The 19,714-nt window shown below is 43.1% G+C and overlaps 1 protein-coding gene across 2 annotated transcripts; it reads right to left on the bottom strand.

Moving 5' to 3' along the window:
* Window positions 1-1,588: 1,588 nt before the first annotated feature.
* Window positions 1,589-14,297, bottom strand: LOC116220340. Of its 2 annotated transcripts, none has more exons than XM_031566825.2 (6): window positions 14,056-14,295; window positions 12,697-12,845; window positions 12,219-12,420; window positions 8,757-8,917; window positions 5,073-5,131; window positions 1,589-4,895 (listed from the first exon to the last, which is right to left on the bottom strand). In XM_031566825.2, exons 1-6 carry the CDS (start codon window positions 14,066-14,068, stop codon window positions 4,757-4,759), a joined length of 723 nt encoding a protein of 240 aa, XP_031422685.1. In that variant the 5' UTR covers window positions 14,069-14,295; the 3' UTR covers window positions 1,589-4,756. The 2 variants fall into 2 exon arrangements, 1 of the variants encoding a protein (XP_031422685.1); XR_004163592.2 differs by having other exon boundaries at window positions 4,710-4,895; window positions 5,008-5,131; window positions 14,056-14,297.
* Between the last annotated feature and the right edge of the window lie 5,417 nt (window positions 14,298-19,714).

The following is a 19,714-nucleotide window of genomic DNA, read 5'->3' as shown; positions in this document are numbered from 1 at the left end:
CTCTCCCTTATAGCATGATTCAATACCTGATGGATGTGGAAACACTACTCCACTCACTCTGTCTCTCCTAGTCTAGACTATCTTCGTTATGGGACGCCACTGTAGTCTCTCCTAGTCTAGACTATCTTCGTTATGGGACGCCGCTGTAGTCTCTCCACCCGATCTACCTGTAGAAACCCTCGGCCCATATGCACCCACCACCACTGTACACTTACTCTACCCCATACCCTATGCTAGCATTTATATACAATATATATTATTGCCACCACGGACATGTTTTTCTGTTCCTACTCTCCTTACCCCTGTAACAGTAACCCTATGAGCACAGTGTATACCCATTAAACTGTTTGTGTATGCATCATGTATAAACCATATGATGTTTGTACCGGTATATATATTATGTGCATCTACCAAATGCAGGCTGTGTACAACACTTGTCGTTTTTCTTCCCCTCCTGCCACACAACCAGAGACAGTGAGATGAAGAGAGTTTAACTGACTGAATGAGTGTGTGTGTGAGTGTGAGTGTGTGTGTGGGTGTGAGTGTGTGTGTGTGTGTGAGTGAGTGTGTGTGTCTCTGAGGGTGTGTGTGTGTGTGTATGAGTGAGTGTGTGTGTGTGCTTCTGTACTGCAGAACAGAATCAGCTCCCACTAGTTTATTTTCACACTTGACACATTTCCACATGTTATATTGTCACATTAGTCGCTAAAAGCAACTTTTATTTCTAAAGCTCAACGCTGAAGCTTTTGTCCAGTCTTCTGTGTGTGTGCACGTGTGACATGCCTCCTTCTGTGCCTCCTTCTGTGAGGGTGCACGGGTGACATGCCTCTCCTACTGAAGCTGCGATGAGGAGACCTTGAGGGTGTTTGTGTGTCTCTGAGGGTGTGTGTGTCTCTGAGGGTGTGTGTGTGTCTGAGGTGTGTGTGTGTGTGTCTCTGAGGGTTGTGTGTGTGTCTCTGAGGGTGTGTGTGTGTGTGTCTGAGGGTGTGTGTGTGTCTTTGAGGGTGTGTGTGTGTCTCTGAGGGTGTGTGTGTGTCTGAGGGTGTGTGTGTCTCTGAGGGAGTGTGTGTGTCTGAGGGTGTGTGTGTCTCTGAGGGTGTGTGTGTGTCTTTGAGGGTGTGTGTGTGTCTCTGAGGGTGTGTGTGTGTCTGAGGGTGTGTGTGTGTGTCTGAGGGTGTGTGTGTGTGTGTGTCTTTGAGGGTGTGTGTGTGTCTCTGAGTGTGTGTGTGTGTCTGAGGGTGTGTGTGTGTCTCTGAGGGTGTGTGTGTGTGTGTGTCTCTGAGGGTGTGTGTGTGTCTGAGATTGTGTGTGTGTGTGTGTGTCTGAGGTTGTGTGTGTGTGTGTGTGTCTCTGAGGGTGTGTGTGTGTCTGAGGTTGTGTGTGCTGAGACCCCAACACCACCACAGGAGGATCAGACACAGGACTTTAGAGCCCAACCACAGCTCACCTGTGGCAGGTAGTCAGGTCACACCATGGCTCACCTGTGGTAGGTAGTCAGGTCATATTATCTACATACTCTGTGCCAGCCGATTAACCCGTTACGGCCAGCCTCGCTGACTGCAACATTAAAGACAAAAAGTCAAAGGGGGCTTGTGTCTAGGGGGTTTATTTATTAACAAAAGACTAGTATCACAATTTCACAACAGTAGAGATCCGATTCAAGAGCATGTACTCAACTTCCTTTCTCAAGACCGCTCGTTTTACCGGATTCACCCGGTACGGGTGCTGCTTAATTGGAGCAGCAGTACCTACATCAATGTCATGTTCTATGTCGTGAGTTTGCTTCGGTACATCACTAAACAGCTCAGGAAACTGGTGAATAATCTCTAAAACGTCAGCCCTCTGGGAGTCTGAGAGGTGTGGGAGATGTTCAGGCAAAACAGAGAGTGTTTCAGTATTGTTAAGACGCCCCTCAACCACAGCACGGGCCGGGCAACTCTCAGCGTCGTCACTCTCCTCCACCAAAACAGAAAGCAGCACCGTACCATCCGTGGATGGCAACGTATCGGACACTGGACTACAAGCAGCGATTGGAACACGCTCAAAATAAGGCATCAGCATGTTAACATGGCATAGACGCCTCTGCTGGCGCCGATCGGGAGTAGCAATTACGTAATCACGGTCAGAGACCTTGTCCTCTACCACATACGGACCACTGAACTGGGCTTGCAACGCAGAACCTGGAATCGGAAGAAGCTAAAGGACTTTCTCACCCACTTCAAAGTGGCGACTGACCGCTTTACGGTCATACCAGTTTTTCATCTTACCTTGAGCTCGCCCAAGATTCTCTCGAGCCAACTCAAGGGCTCGGTGGAGACGAGACCTAAAATTCGTAACATGGCTGCAGACGTCCTTGACAGGAGACTCACTTAAAAACTGATCTTTCAACACGGCCAAAGGCCCACGGGGTGTGTGCCTAAACACAAGATCAGCAGGACTGAATCCAAGGGATTCTTGGGTTACCTCCCTGCTTGCGAACAGTAACCAGGGAACGGCGTCGGCCCAGTCTCGATCAGACTCCAAGCAATACGTACGCAACATGCCCTTCAACGTTTGGTGATAACGTTCCAGTGCCCTCTGGCTCTCAGGATGATAGGCACTGGAAACATTATGTTGTATGCGCAGCTGTTTCAGCGTGCGAGCGAACACGCGGGACATAAAGTTCGATGGTGGTTGGTTAAGTGTCTTCGCAATACCCAAATGACCAGCCAGGCCATCGTGGGCTACTCTTAGAATCTCCTCCCTATACACAGATGGTACCACAATCTGATGGACCGAATTCCCCTGGTCAGGAACACTATTAGGTCTCTCATTAAAATGCCATCTCTCACGAAGAAGCATTCCTGATTAAGGTCGACATCGCAAGAGGCAGCTTGAAAAAGACAGGCGAGTGACATATCAGCCTTCTGAGCAGCAACTAGGTTTTCGCTAGTGAATCGGCCAGATTATTTTCCAGCTTTACTTGCTTCCTTGTCAGACCTAGTAGGACGAACACTAGGAGATGACTTCGGAACTACCGACTCGTCAAGAGGATGAGCGCTCCCTACGCTTCGAGGAGTTTCCCCCCGCCATAGCGCGAGTCACCGCACAGGCGGGGAACACATCGGGATGTTGCTGCGCAAATTCGTGAATCATAAGTTCAACAGGTTCAGCAACCTGCAGAAACTCTTCCGAATTAACCCTACTCCAAACGTTACCACCACCGATATCATTTCCTAGAATAAACGTGACTCCCAGAACTGGCAGAGATCTACGAACGCCGACAGCTACACTGCCTTTTGTAAGCACGTTAGATTTCAACTCTATCTGGTGGAGTGGCACAATGGTCGAGCCCATCTCAAAACCGCGCACAAGAACGCTGGGGCCAATCTTTGACTCACCAGAGAGAGGTAGAACCCCTTGCAAGATGAACGATAGTGAGGCTCCAGTATCACGGAGAATGCGCATCGGTGTAAGGTGTTGCCCACCAGGCAGCGACACAAAACCGTCACTGAGAAAAGGCTCATAACCAGACTCTGAGTCACTGGTGGATTCGGTCATTGGCAGCGTTGGATGGGGAGTAGCTTTAATTACGGTGACCATATCCGCAGCCTGTTTCCTCTCTAACACCGGACACTCTGCCACCAAGTGTCCGCGCTTCTTACAATAGAAACAGGCTTGCTCCGGGCTAATGGAAGAACGCAATACCCTCTCTCTGCGGAATTGGCCTGTGCGGGTCTCTGGAGTAGAAGTAATGCGTTAACGCAAACTCGTCAGCCAAGACAACAGCTTCGTGCAGAGTGTCAACCTGACGCTCGTTGAGGTGGGTGGCAACCGCGCCAGGGAGGCAATTTTTTCTCCTCAATAGACAGCTCCTTCATGTGAATCGTCTCTCTCATATCTACTGGTGGCAAGACTCCCTTCTCCACCAAAAAGGGCAGTATGACGGACTTAACGGTGCGTTTTATTTGCTTTTCACCGCTAGTCAACTCGATCTTAAAGATCGCTGCTACCTCTATCAGCTGATCTTTCGTGAGGCGGTGAAATGCCCCCTCCGAGGGATTGTCTGCCAAGTCCTGCGCTGCAGAAGTCATGATCACACAACCACACTACCACTACACACAAAACAAAATCAAAATGGCTGCTATACCACAAAATTCACGCAGTGATCACAAAAAGTGCCCCAAAATAATCACAAAACACTCCCGAATGGATCAGAAGTCACGCCCACACACGAACAGGATGCTCAAAAGTCTACAAGGCGACGCAAAAACGTGAGACTTAACTGGGTGACTTCGCTACCACACCGCAACCCCTACCTACCTATGAAAATAGAAAACTCTAACTTACCCTTGCTAGTCTTCAGTGGGTTCCCTACCTGGTATACTTTATCCGTTTAGCTCAGGAGGATGCAGCAAGCCAGTAGTGCAGCCTACAACAAACCTCCTGATAACGCACACACGTAAGGATTACCACCAGAAAACAACAAACTAAAATAACAAAGTGGCAGACAGTGGCTACCAGCGCAAATGCACGCTAATACACCCAGTCAACACAATACTCACAAACACTAACCCAATACTCCTAACCCTAACCCAGTCAACACAATACTCACAAACAGTCGCAATGTTGGACAACTACTAACCGAATTCAAAAACCGGACGAAGATCCCAATATGTTACGGCCAGCCTCGCTGACTGCAACATTAAAGACAAAAAGTCAAAGGGGGCTTGTGTCTAGGGGGTTTATTTATTAACAAAAGACTAGTATCACAATTTCACAACAGTAGAGATCCATCCGTTGGCGTTAGAAACAGGACGTGAGGCCACTCGGTACTAGCAAGCTCCTTCATCCACGGCAGGACACGCTTTATAAAGGAAACGACTCCGCCCCCGAACCTAGGTCGCACCTGAAACCTATTAGTCAAAAAGAAAAGAGCAGGCACAAAGTAAATAAAAAGTAACAACCCCAAATGTAAATAATTGACATTAACACAGTTCCCACTATAGAAATACATCTGAATTTAACTGATTTGTGGTTTTGGACTGAACATCCAGGGAGCAGACTGCTCGGCCTGCATCTCTCTCCGTCACCTCCGTGACCTTTGGCTTCCCAGCCGCTGATTCCTGGAGCATCTGACCTTGGCAAAGACCTGCAGAGGTCACAGGAGAGAAGGTCACATGGGGTCAAGCAGAGGTCACAGGAGAGAAGGTCATATGGGGTCAAACAGAGGGCACATGGGGTCAAGCAGAGGTCACATGGGGTCAAGCAGAGGTCACATGGGGTCAAGCAGAGGGCACAGGAGAGAGAAGGTCACATGGGGTCAAGCCTCTTTTCTCAATACCAAAACTGCCTCCCATCTCTCTCTGATACACACACACACACACACACACACACACACACACACACAAACACAGATGTACACAAACACGCACGTGCACACACACACAAGGACAGATCATGGGCCCAATCTGTGAATGCTGAAAGAATGTGATATTTCCAAGAACAGTTGATTGAATATGCTAAATACCTATCTTTACCTTTACATTTTAATGTCTGAAGCTGTGGCTAACCCGGCTCTTCAAACAAAGGTTTAAAATAATGAGATTAAATTGTATCCACATTTAAAATGATGAGATTAAGTTGTATCCACATTAAATATATGCAGGCACATACAAAGTCAACTAACATATTTCAGTCATCACATTCAATATATGCAGGCATATACAAAGTCAACTAATATATTTCAGTCATCACATTAAATATATGCAGGCATATACAAAGTCAACTAATATATTTCAGTCACCACATTAAATATATGGAGGCATATACAAAGTCAACTAATATATTTCAGTCATCACATTAAATATATGCAGGCATATACAAAGTCAACTAATATATTTCAGTCATCACATTAAATATATGCAGGCATATACAAAGTCAACTAATATATTTCAGTCATCACATTAAATATATGCAGGCATATACAGAGTCAACTAATATATTTCAGTCATCACATGAAATATATGCAGGCATATACAAAGTCAACTAATATATTTCAGTCATCACATTAAATATATGCAGGTACATACAAAGTCAACTAATATATTTCAGTCATCACATTTGGTTGTTTTTCTATAATTGCTTGTGCAGTACAGCATGTAGATTTAGATTCTGTTAATAATCCACAGGTCACTTTTAATTCTTTGTAAATTAAATAATAATTTAACCACAAATTAAATTCTAGACCTGTATCAGTACTTTCCATTGGATCTTGGCCAATGTACAGCAGAGATTAAACTATTCTATTTTTATATTGCACCTTTGCAAATTGACTACTTACATTTACATTTACATTTACATTTAGTCATTTAGCAGACGCTTTTGTCCAAAGCGACGTACAAGGGAGAGAACAGTCAAGCTAAGAGCAATAAAAAGCATGGTGTAACAATAAATACTACTTTACATGAGAATTAGAAAACAACGACCTAGAAAAAAGGAAAAAGAAGTGCAGGAATGTAACTACTTGGGCGTGGGCATCACCTCCGTGGGCCGAATGCAGGCTGCACACACACACACACCACAGGTGAGATTCACAGCACCCACACACACACACACACACACCACAGGTGAGATTCACATCACACACACACACACACACACACACACACAAACACCCACACACACACACAGTGGTACCTGGCCCTTCAAACTGAGTCAAGTAACAAACAGTCTCACAGTTAGCAGACGAAGTTAAAAATAACCTTCAGTGAATAAACGCCTGCTCAGGAAATACCCCCCCCCCCCTCACACACACACACAGAGCACTATACCTTAAAAAAAGGTTTCAATCGTACACACACACACACACACACACACACACCACAGGCCTAAACACACACAAACACACACACACACACACACCTACACAAATGCTCCCCGATACTGAAAATGCCAATTGGAAACATCACAGCGCTTTGTGCGCCCAAAGATGGACTGGAAAGGGTGACTTCCCCCTGTGATGACACACTGTGTGTTTGTGTGTGTGCACGGCCTTTGAGGTGTAGGAAAGCATGTGTGTGTGTGTGTGTGTGTGTGTGTGTGTGTGTGTGTGCTTATGTTAGTTTGTTAATGTAAGTAGCTAGTAGCCTATACCTTTAGCTAATGTTAGTTTGATAATGTAACCAGCTAGTAGCCTATACCTTTAGCTAATGTTAGTTTGTTAATGTAAGCAGATAGTAGCCTATACTACGGTGGCCGAGAGGTGCAAATCAACATTACAAAATCTGAAACACTTTTACAAAGCTTGAGACAAATTTACATTTTGGAAAACATTTTTACATATCATAAAACAAAATGACATTACCACAACACATTTACAAGTCCCGAAACAAATTAACATTTCAGAAAACAAATTAACATTACGCGAAACACTTTTACAAGTCCCGATACAAATTTACAAGTGGCGAAACAAATTTACAAACGACATTAACCGGAAAGGGAATGTACCAACTCCGTGATTGACGTGGAAGTGATAACGGAAGTGCTCAATGTGAGTTGATGGATGGAGTTCATGGTGAAAAAGCAAACTGAATGATGCCCGGTTATATCGCAGAAAGGATTTCTCCTCTACAAACGTCATAATTAGGGCAATACGACTGGAACTTCGTGGACCTAGACATCGGTTTGGTTACCGAATGATGTGGCAGGTGCTCAAAGAAAAGTAGCCTACAATCTGCGAGTGAAAAGGGATCATGTAACGAATTTGCTCCGGGAGCTCAATCCTCGAGGGTGCCAATGCTAAAAAAAATAAAGTCTTTTCAGAGACCTCAAGCTGATGTGTACACCGTGTAAACATGACATCATGTCCACGATTACAGCGTACGAGTGTCCCTCATTAAAATATTGTATGCACTGCTGCGGGATATCTGGTCCTTCAGTCTGGTCTGCTCCATTTAAAAACTCTAAAGACCACACGAAAAACCAAATCGCGTTAATCGGCTCATATGGTTGCCACAAAACGGGCAAAACACCACTCTCGCTGTCAATCTTGGGTCACCATGAACTCCATCAACTAAAGTTGAGCGCTTTCGTTATCACTTCCGTAGACATACCGTATATAGCCTACGTATATGTCTATGATCACTTCCACGTCAATCACGGAGTTGGTACATTCCCTTTCCGGTTAATGTCGTTTGTAAATTTGTTTCGGGACTTGTAAAAGTGTTTTGCGTCTTGTTAATTTGTTTTCTGAAATGTAAATTTGTTTCGGGACTTGTAAATGTGTTATGGTAATGTGATTTTGTTTTATGATATATAAAAATGTTTTCCAAAATGTAAATTTGTCTCAAGCTTTGTAAAAGTGTTTCAGATTTTGTAATGTTTGTTTGCACCTCTCGGCCACCGTACTATACCTTTAGCTAACGCTAGTTTGTTAATGTAAGCAGCTAGTAGCCTATACCTTTAGCTAATGTTAGTTTGTTAATGTAAGTAGCTAGTAGCCTATACCTTTAGCTAATGTTAGTTTGTTAATGTAAGTAGCTAGTAGCCTATACCTTTAGCTAATGTTCGTTTGTTAATGTGAGCAGCTAGTAGCCTATACCTTAAGCTATTGTTAGCTTGTTAATGTATGCAGCTAGTAGCCTATACCTTTAGCTAATGTTCGTTTGTTAATGTGAGCAGCTAGTAACCTATAGCTGAGGTCTGTGCTACTCAGAGGGATCAGGTGTGTGTTACTCAGGTGTGTGTTACTCAGGTGTGTGTTACTCAGAGCTCACCTTGACGGACACGAAGCAGAGGATGATTTTGAGGAGGCTGAGGGAGCTGAAGCCAAGGAAGGCCCAGCCTGCGTGCACCACCACCATCCCCTCCAGCAGGGGGCCCTCTAGAGCAGGCAGCAGGCTGGGCGTGGGCATCACCTCCGTGGGCCGAATGCAGGCTGCACACACACACACACACACACACACACACAGCACACACACACACACACACACACACACACACAGCACACACACAGCACACACAACACAGGTGAGATTCACATCACCAGCAAGGAAAACCCCAGTGCACAGTATGCAAACGTAATGTGTGTGTAAGAGCTAGGGTATGATGTACACTGGTGATGTGTGTGTGGGTGTGTATGTGTGTGTGTGTGTCTTGATGTGTGTATGTGTGTTTGTGTGTGAGTGTGTGTGCACTGGAGATGTGTGTGTGTCTGTGTGTGAGTGAGTATGCACTGGTGTGTGTGTGCACTGGAGATGTGTGTGTGTGTGTGAGAGAGTGAGTATGTGTGTGTGAGTGCACCTGTGGCTGTGTGTGTGTGTGTGTGTGTGCACCTGTGGCTGTGTGTGTGTGTGTGTGTGTGAGAGTGAGAATGTGTGTGTGTGCACCTGTGGCTGTGTGTGTGTGTGTGTGTGTGTGTGTGTGTGAGTGAGTATGCACTGGTGTGTGTGTGCACCTGTGGCTGTGGCTGTGTGTGTGTGTGTGTGTGTGTGTGTGTGAGTGAGTATGCACTGGTGTGTGTGTGCACCTGTGGCTGTGAGTGTGTGTGTGTGTGAGTATGTGTGTGAGTGTGTGTGAGTATGTGTGTGTGTGCACCTGTGGATGTGTGTGCGTGTGTGTGTGTGTGTGTGTATGTGTGTGTGTGTGTGTGTGTCAGTGAGTGTGTGTGTGTGTGTGTGTGTGTGTGTGTTAGTGAGTGTGTGTGTGTGTGTCAGTGAGTGTGTGTGTGTGTGTGTGTGTGTGAGTGTGTGTGTGTCAGTGAGTGTGTGTGTGTGTGTGTGTGTGTGTGTGTGTGTGTGTGTGTGAGTATGCACTGGTGTGTGTTCATGCTTCATGTCCACATGATATCACTGAACCTCTGCACACTGAACCAACTCTGCACCAACACTCTAAACAGGAAGCAGTAGACCCCTTAAACAGGAAGCACCTAAAACCCCCTTCCCCCCCACCTGACCACAAAATAGCAGAGGAGAGATGTTTACTAACATCCTGAGTTGGCTATATGTCCTACTCTCACGGACAGAGTTGGCTATATGTACCAATCAGAGAGAAGAACACTGCTATATGTACCAATCACAGAGAGGGACACTGCTATATGTACCAATCACAGAGAAGAACACTGTTGTACCCACCTGTAACAGAGAGGGACACTGCTATATGTACCAATCACAGAGAAGGACACTGCTATATGTACCAATCATGTTTTTTATAGTTGGTTTCAAATATGCGCAAAGAGAAACATAACCTTGAACAGTTCAATTGACAATAAAATGTAACACACACTTGTAACAAATACTTTTGTTACAATGTGTCTGGCTGGGATTTTCGGGAAAAGATACATGGCAATACGTTGTTTACCATCGTTTTCTGTATCAGAAGTGTTTGTTTGTGAAATTACATTTTATTGTCAATTGCACTGTTCAAGGTTATGTTTCTCTATTCACATATTTGAAACCAACTATAAAAAACTGACTGACTGCCAGTGTCTCACTACTTGATTTGTAGGCTATTTGCAGATTTTGTTCCATTTCTCTCAATGATGGTCAATAATTAGTAGTTAAAGAAGCACTATTTCGATAGTTTAGATTTCTTCTTAGTATTTTCAAAGTGCACGAGCTGTGGGAGCACAAGAAAAGTGAGCGTCTAGCATCGATTACCATAGACATATGCACATGTATATATGTCTATGGCCATTATAGCCTTACTATCGAGATTCAAAGTAAAGGCCCCGTCACACCATAACATTCTTGTCAACGTTCTATGACATTAGAGGAAACGTTGGTAATCGTCCACGGTCGCTGGTATAGCACCAGAAGAGCGTTGTGTGAAAGCTGGTGAACGCTGTAATCGTCAGTAATCGGCGGTGATCAGCGGAGAACGCTGGTCCGAAAATACATTTTTGAACATGCACAAAAGTTCTCATGGAGACCAGCGTTCTTCAACGTTTAATTTAAACGCTGGAGAACTTTCGTGGAACGTTTTATTAACTTTGCACGCGTTTGGCTATCATAGTCAGTCGTTGGGTAGGGTAGACTGAGTACAGTTGATGCACCCGAAATAACTTATGTGCGCAGCAATCCTGAGACGTGATTTTTAGTTTGGACATGCCTACTAACGGCCTCTTTGATCCTGGGAATTTTGAGCACCTAACCCATCTCTCATACAAAGATATCGGCGAAAGTTTTTTCACCAAGGGAAGATCTTGATTTTATCATGTCCCTTCTACAATTAATATGTTATTAACCATACGTGATCAACAAACGCAACTTACATCATTGCAAATGTTATTCTGTGCACTAATAATCTACATATTCCATGCTATCATGTCATGCAAGGTCATTGCATAATCTAGCGAAAAGCGGAGTGGAGGGTATATATGCTTGCTTGAGCCCAGCATGAAGTAGATGTACTGAACTTGAACATAGCTGTTATAGCTGGTGCTGTTCCATGGCAGATGGATATGATATGAAGACTCTTGTGACATGGATAATGTGTGTGGATGTGTTGATGTTTTCTAATAATAAACATTGAGAAACACAAATTCAGTGTCAAATTTAAATCATTTATTTTTATAACAAAAAACCCCAGGAATAACGCCCGTTATTTCGTAAATCACAGTAATAATAACAGTAAATCTTCGTCCGAAGACATTGCTAGTGAAAGAGGCTTTGTATTCTTCTTACTTTAAGCAGCATTTATCATCTTCTTACTTGCAGCAGCGCTAGTAGCAGACACGTCAGCACACGTCACTAGTCGCTGTTACATGCTCCTCATGCGTGAGTCCCACGCTAGTAGTCATGCGTCAGTCCTACGCTATTCTTTCGTTAAGTCACACGCCAGATGTGTCCACCTCGCCCTAGAACGCTCGAAATTGAACGATTAGAAAGTTCAGAGAACGTTGACCAGAACGTTATGGTGTGACAGGGCCTTTACATGGAGACAAAACTTTTTGGGGGAACTTCATGTCGATCATAAACCCTTTAATATAAAAACGACTCAGTGAAATCGGTTGAGAAATGTAAACGCTGTAGTGCTTTTTATCCAGAAAAACCGCAGCTCCACCATTCTTGGGTTTGTTTACAGGTCAGTTGGTCCCACCCCAATATGGCGGCCACGTTTCTCGCGACCCAACAGCCAGTGGGGCGTCTATCTATATATGTCTATGGCTATATGTACCAATCACAGAGAGGGACACTGCTATATGTACCAATCACAGAGAAGAACACTGTTGTACCTACCTGTAACAGAGAGGTTAATGATTGACTCCTGGTTCTGCCCCCCAACGTTTGCCTTCCGGAGGCACTCGAAGGTGCCCGAGTCATCGGGGGTAACACGGGGCAGGATCAGCTCCCCCTGAGGCCCAAGGGCAACTGCACGGGGGTAATCATATGTGGTGATATTACCCCCCTTCCTCTTGAGGATACTCGTCCGGCTGTGCAGCTAAGAGAACCGCGGAACAGAACATCACACATCAGAGAACATCACAAAGACCTCACACATCAGAGAACATCACAAAGACCTCACACATCAGAGAACCACAGGAGAGAACATCACAAAGACCTCACACATCAGAGAACCACAGGAGAGAACATCACAAAGACCTCACACATCAGAGAACCACAGGAGAGAACATCACAAAGACCTCCCACATCTGATGACCAGTCACACTGACACAGAGTTACATCTGATGACCAGACGGTAAGTCAGAGTGGCTACCTTGTACCAGGTGAGAGAGCGGTAGTTCTGGCTGTGAGCATCACAGGGGAGGCTGACGTTAGAATGGCACCGGGCCTCCACCTTCTCCAGGGCCTCCGCACAGAAACTCAGACACACTGCTGTCAGGAGCAGCAGAGCTGCAGCATCACCTGGAAAACAGCAATCACATGAAGAAACAACTCCTGTGAAAGTTCTGGAAAACAGCAATCACATGAAGAAATAACTCCTGTGAAACGATCACATTAAATTAAAAGAGACACAACACAATGAACACTAGAAACACACGGTTAAACAAGGAAGTAAACAAAGACACAAGTCCAAACATCAGGAACAGAGAGTGAAAAGGTGCAGAACCTGACAGAATGTTACACTGTAAATGATAATCATAATATATGCAAACGAGTGCGATAGACATCCAGGTCATGTGACACCTTTTGAGGAGAAGTTAGTTAATGCAATTTCGTCAGACATTTTAATCATCGATGTGACGTATTACACAGCTCATCAGAATGCTGCAGAATGTTCCACTCATTTGATTGGAGAAGAAAACCGTATTAGGAGACATACATTTCATAAACAGATAAGGAGATAGAGTTAGCTAGTCAATTAACAGTAGGTAATATGGCCACTTTATCAGTATTAATATGGGCATTAGCAACAGGATATAGAAGAGGGGGGAGAGAGAGCCTGCCTGGTCAGGTATATGGGAATTTTATTAGCATTTACTTTTGTTGTTTTGTTTAGTTATGGTTGGCTGACATGGTGGATACGGATGTTTAGTTAGATTGGCAGGATACACAACAGTGCCCAACTGGCTGGAGACAGCCACAACACGCGCCATATGCTGTACCCGGGATCCGTAAATATTTTCAAATAAATTAATGCTGTTTGACGGATTAGATTTGAAGATGGAGGCTGTTTAAATAAAATATAGAAACGAAGCTCAGTGTTTAACATAACTTAATATGAGTGAATTAACTTCAATGGTCAACACATAAGTGCACCATTAAATCCAAATCAACACGTAAGAACATCATTACATCCAAACCAACACTGAAACAGCCTGCAGTTGTTTGAGGAAATGGATACGATTTCCATTTTTAATTTACACTTAACTAACCCTAACTCTAGGCTATAAACTATACAGGGCTGGTTTCTCCAAAGTGTCGTTGAACAACTAGGCTACATTAGTGAAGTGATAGAGACAGTATCATTTGAACACCAAGGTTGCCAAGGTGTTTGCTTAACGACTCTTTCAGGGTAAACGTAGTCCAGGCTTTCTAACTTAGTTTGAACTAGCACCGGTCAGTAGTTAAATTAAGTACATGCGATGGAGACAGTTGTTCCAGGTACACTCACCCCATAAATTCATTCTCGGTGTAGTCTTCTATCAAGAAGCCCTGTCGAAACGTCCAACGCACCTTTAAGCAAAGTAGCCACTCGTTGTCAAAGTCGGTGAGTATTTGAGGTAGGCGGTACCAGCACTCACATGTTACCATACAGTCTGGTGGAAATGCGTAGGTTGCCATAGGTCTTCAACTATGAAAGCGACATCTTGTGGTTGCGCTACCGTTCAAAATGCGTTCTGAGCAGGATGTATTAAACACGGTACACACCAGTGGCGAAACCACCGGGGTGGCAAGGGGTGGCAGCTGCCACCCTTAAAAAAATTGCTTGCCACCCCACTTGCCACCCAGGTTGTCAGAAGTGTCTCCTATAATATACTATATATTTATTGAATGGTATTATATTTTTGCTACTTAAGCTGTTGATCTCTTTGGTAACTTGTTCTAAAATCTTCAAGTTCCCCCTCCCCTGTAAAATGGTTAAGTCCATGAGTCCGCTCTCCTTTCACCGTGGTTGCCCATCTCTGCTCCATTCCAGTGAAGAAAGAAACGGTTTGAAAGCATTGAGAAGCGAAAAACAAACTGGAGACAAGCCTACTGTAGGCTTGCAGTGATGAAAGAAGTGAATCGTGACTCAAGAAAATGTGATGGGTGGTCATATGTGATAGACAGTTCCGTTGTAATTTCAATCGTTTATTTAATTGCTAGCTTGCAAAAGTCGATAGCACACAGTAGCTAGCTCGCTATACAGCTTGCTTGTGCTAGCTAGCCTTGAAGTTACCACTGTTAGCTTATAGGCCAGGCAAAGTAACCCATTTTGGAGCCAAAAATATAATTCATTGTAAAATAAATTTGTTCAGCATAGATCATTTCTATGAGGTGTCCAGAACAACATACTCAAAGTCCTAAGAAATCCTAGTTGAGGAAATATGTTTAATTCTCATCAATCTGAGATGTGTGCTAATAATGCTTGGCAAAAATCCCTCAAAAATATAATTTTTTCCTTTACTCCTATCAAAATAAAACTTTACACAATGAAAGTACCCATGAAAAGTAGCATTTTTTTGTATTACAAGTTTCTTTGAAAATTAATTTTAATATGCAAATGAGCTACTTATACACTGATCGAATATGCCCAAAATGCACCCAAATAGGCTTAATTTTTTCCTTTACTCCTACCACAATAAAACTTTACATAGTAAAAGTATACATGAAAAGTAACTTTTTGTATTACAAGTTTCTCTTGAAATTAATTTGAATATGCACATGAGCGTCACACTTATTGAATATGTCCTAATTGCATAGGCAGAAACACCATACCCCTGGCAGGTAGTACCAAGCCAGGCAGTTTTCAGGTTAGAGGCCATTCTAAAAGCAGCATTGTCATCTCCCATTGGCAGTAGGATGATTGGATGAAGATTGGGCTGATGTATTTGTCATACATATGAATGGTGTTTCTGCCTATGGACATATTCAATAAGTGTGGAGCTCATGTGCATATTCAATTTAATTTCAAAAGAAACTTGTAATCAGTCACGTCCCCCTCACTTTAAAAAAAAAAAAGTCGTTTGGACCCCCCCACATTTGCCATCAAAATATGAGTGCATGACTGGTCTACTAGTCCAGCGTTCTTTCCATTGCTTCACAATCAAATCCGTTCCACTCTATCAGTAGGGGGTGTAAGTAGACGAAGGGTTGACTCAAAAACGATCCGCATACGGATGTAATTCTAGAATGTTGATTGGTTAAGATTAGTTACCAGGCAGGAACGCGGAAATGCGATGAATGAACGTTGGGCTGGACCGTTTAAGGTGGAGTCCATGACAGCCAAAGGAGTGTCCAGATTGGTTGACAGGTTGAATGTTCGCCATTTGAAGCCATATGTTCGTCGAACAGACACGCCCAAAGATGTCGGCATTGCTTCTGATGTCCAGGAATTGAGTGTATTGTGCGACATCTCGATGGAAGCTGTAGGTGCTGAATGTAGGTATTTCTTCATTTATACATCTCCACATTTGTACTGTCATGTCAAGTTCAATGTAGAGTGTTGAATGTGTTTTATGTTCCTTTTTCCTAAAAGGTGCAGATGTTGATCACACACACAGCAAGACAGCAGACACATGTGAGGGCACAACCTTGTACAGAGAACACACATATTTGTACATACATAGATGTATATGTATAGTAGATGCTGAATGGTTTGTGTTTGTGTGTGTGTGTTTTTCCCAATTTCAGATATTCCTACTGTCTCCATAAGTTCAGAGGACGAGGTACATTTTCTAAAATGTATTAGTGTTTGTTTCAATGTATTAGTTTCTTCTGCTTTCTTCTTTTGATCTGTTGGTTATTTAACTCATTCACTGTTTTTCTGTATGTAGTCTCTTACGTTGGAGGAGAAGTTTCCTGTGCCTTTTGCTGCAAAGGTAAAATGGTCTATAGTCTACCATGTGAACCATCTTTTCCATTTTGTAGTAGTTTGGGGTGGACATTATGTGTAACTTCTGTACACATGCTTCCAATCCATCAGGTACTGACGCAACAGATCCGCAATGATTTGGACAAAGACGCGGTCTTGATCAGCATTGGAAGTTGTCGTGCCACGTTTCGCGACTTAGACAGTCTGGCAGGCCCAGAGTTGAACTGGCTGACCGATGATGTAAGTAAAACTTAGAAATACATTTTTTATTTTACTTTTTTCCTATCATGTTGAGTGTGAATACGCGCGTTGCAGTGATTGCTGCAGATCACAAACCATGTTCCACTGTAAGTAGTTTCTATTTTCTCTCTAGTCTGACAACCTACCAGTATCTGTTATTGTTTTGTAGAAGTTTACTCTGGTTTTTTTTGTCTTCACAGGACAAAGCAGTGTTCCACGCCCTTACCACAGACGCATACACGTTGTGGTGTCAAGACTGGACAGCACATAGTTGTGTTACGGAAAGAACTTTAAGCTGTATCAATGGCATTAAGCCAGATGGCGTGGTGCTACTGCCCCGTCTCGTTGGTCTGCGTTAAAATAAAGCTTTACAGGTTCGGTCAGCGGACACCTGGGGTTAAATGCGTCGTACTGTAGCTTTACAGGTTCGGTCAGCGGACACCTGGGGTTAAATGCGTCGTACTGTAGCTTTACAGGTTCGGTTAGATAAGGTGAAGTTGTGCCCTGCTGCTGGCGTTCCCTAGTCAATGCCAGTCACTTGGAGTCACAGTCACATGCCTTGCTTCTGTCACCGGTCACATGGGTTAGACTTTGTCTTACAGGTGTGGTTAGCGCACACCTGGGGTTAGAAAGATGTGCCTTGTTTTTACTGTCTTACAGGTGTGGTCAGCGAGCAGTGCGTGCGTTGCGCTTGTAGGAAGTCCTTTACGGTTCCCAAGTGCAGCGTGCAATCTGTCAGCGCACACCTGGGGTTAGACGTGCGTCACAGGTTGTATTTACTGTTTTTTGTAAGGGGACAGGTAAGTTTGGTTCTCTCTCCATTTTCCCCTTTAAATGTATGTTATATGTATACCATGTTCTATGTATGTCCCTGTGAAGTTTGTATGTCTGTCACATATGTCTGTTATACACATTTGTTATTTAAAAGTATCTAAGCATCCTTTTCTTTTTCATTAACCTTGTGTGGAGGCTATCCTATAAGCCTCAGTGTGGACGGCGTGTGTTCCCTGCCATCCACACCTTTCCCTAATTGAGTAATCACACATACTGTAGATATACCCAATTTCCCGTGACGAGCCACACCCAGTGCAATACTCGCCCAAGTGGCTAAAATAAGGTAACACTAAAATACACCTAACTAAAAGGTGGATAGAAATGGCTCCTACACCTTGTCTTGTCTTGTCTTGTCCTGTCCTAACACCCCACCCATAACCTGTACCTTGACGTTGTGAGTGGGCTTTCAACTAAACAGGTCTTGCTTTGAATGGTGTTAGTAATCATGTTTTTAAAACAAGTATATGCTTTGCAGTATATTTCCACATGTCTACTGAATGGAACACATCAAGATTCAATTAATTTAGACTGACCACAGCATACAAGACACTGCACCTGAAGACAGGCACCTATCTCCCTGCAATCACCCGACACTGAATGTCTTGCATCAAATTAAAAAAAAACATACACTGTCATAGTTTTTTCAATGTTTGCTATTGAATTGTATTTAAATTCATTCAGATGTTGTTTATCATGTGTGTGCATATACATCTGCACCCTAGTGTAATTACTGCACTTGGTTTGGAAAATGTATTTATTGCTAGCTCTACTGATGGCTGTAATGTGTAAGTACTCAGCTGTCAGTCAAAGTTCAGAGCAGTTATGTGTCACTGTCAAGATTATGTCACTAAATAAATCGATTGGTTTCAAAGACATTAATTGGGAACCTTTTTTAGAACCTAGTTTCTATCACCAATGTTTTCTATACCTCTGTAAAACTGTTGACTGGTTGTAACAAACATTACAAACAAATTGCGAGGAAGGTTGCTCTTTTCTTCGCAAACATATTTGTTGTTTGCCATTCTCGGAAACTGATTTCAATAACCTGTAGTATGCATAGGAGTTCAGGGGCTTAGCATTTCTAGGTTGCTGCATTGATGTGCAATATTGTTTTGGATATATTTTGCATTTGTGCATAGTGTTACAGACAGTTAGTGTAGCAACTTCGTGACATGAGGAATAGACGTTCAAGGTAAGAGACGTGTTTGTTTATTTATTTATTAATTAATTAAACCCGATGCGACCAAGATAAGATGTCAACAGGTTGACTACCAGGCTATGCTAACGCATCGTTTAGCTACGTTAGCTTGCTGCTATGTATTTTCCACGGTTGAAAAGTTCGGTGAACAAGTCGGTTGTTTGTTTAGCCGTATGGCTTCGTAAAAATTCGGTTAACAAAACAGTTGAGTATTAAAACGTATAACTTCACAGAATTGAAATAAAAAAAATAAAACGATTGTTTAACACTACTGAGTCCGAGCCTGTTTTTCACTCTCTTAGGTAGTCTGCCATGCCTTGATATTTTAGTTTATTTCACCTAACTAAAAACATTGAGGCAAAAGTGGCATGTATGATTATATTCTAGAATACCTCAGCAATAATAACATGGGAATGAAAGGAATGTAGTAAAAAAAGATTGAATTTAAATCAAATCTAAACAAACCCTTCCAAAAACATACTTTCAGAGGTGCTCAGACTTTGTACAAAAAATACATTGTAAAGATTTTGGAGCAAGGCTTTTGAACTCTGAACTTTGTAAACATAAGTGTTAGTTTTACAAAGGTGAGTTTAGCATTTAGAAAGTGTGTGTGGTTTCACTACTATATATTTATAATTTTAGAGTGACCTGTACCTTTTCAAAACTAGTGTCCCTACAAATGCATATTGATGAGTTAGGTGTAAACACACCTGGGACACCTCAGACAAGAACAATGGCCCTTACCTAATGGCCCTGGAATGTCTTTGTGGCCCGTACCCCCCACAGGATTTCTTGACACACCATGGCCCAATAGAGATCACTGAATTACCATACCCTTATCATATGAATAGCTGTCATTTGCTAATGGGCGGGTCGTTAGGAGCTGAAACCTCACTCAGAGACTGAAAAGTGCAAGAGACTAGTCCTATTCTCCTTACAAAGTGCTTATTTATATATTTGTTTCAAACTGTGTAAATTTGAAAA

This window comes from Clupea harengus, chromosome 4, assembly GCF_900700415.2.
Source record: "Clupea harengus chromosome 4, Ch_v2.0.2, whole genome shotgun sequence".
NCBI lineage: Eukaryota > Metazoa > Chordata > Actinopteri > Clupeiformes > Clupeidae > Clupea > Clupea harengus.
This window is presented reverse-complemented; position numbering and strand designations above follow the sequence as displayed.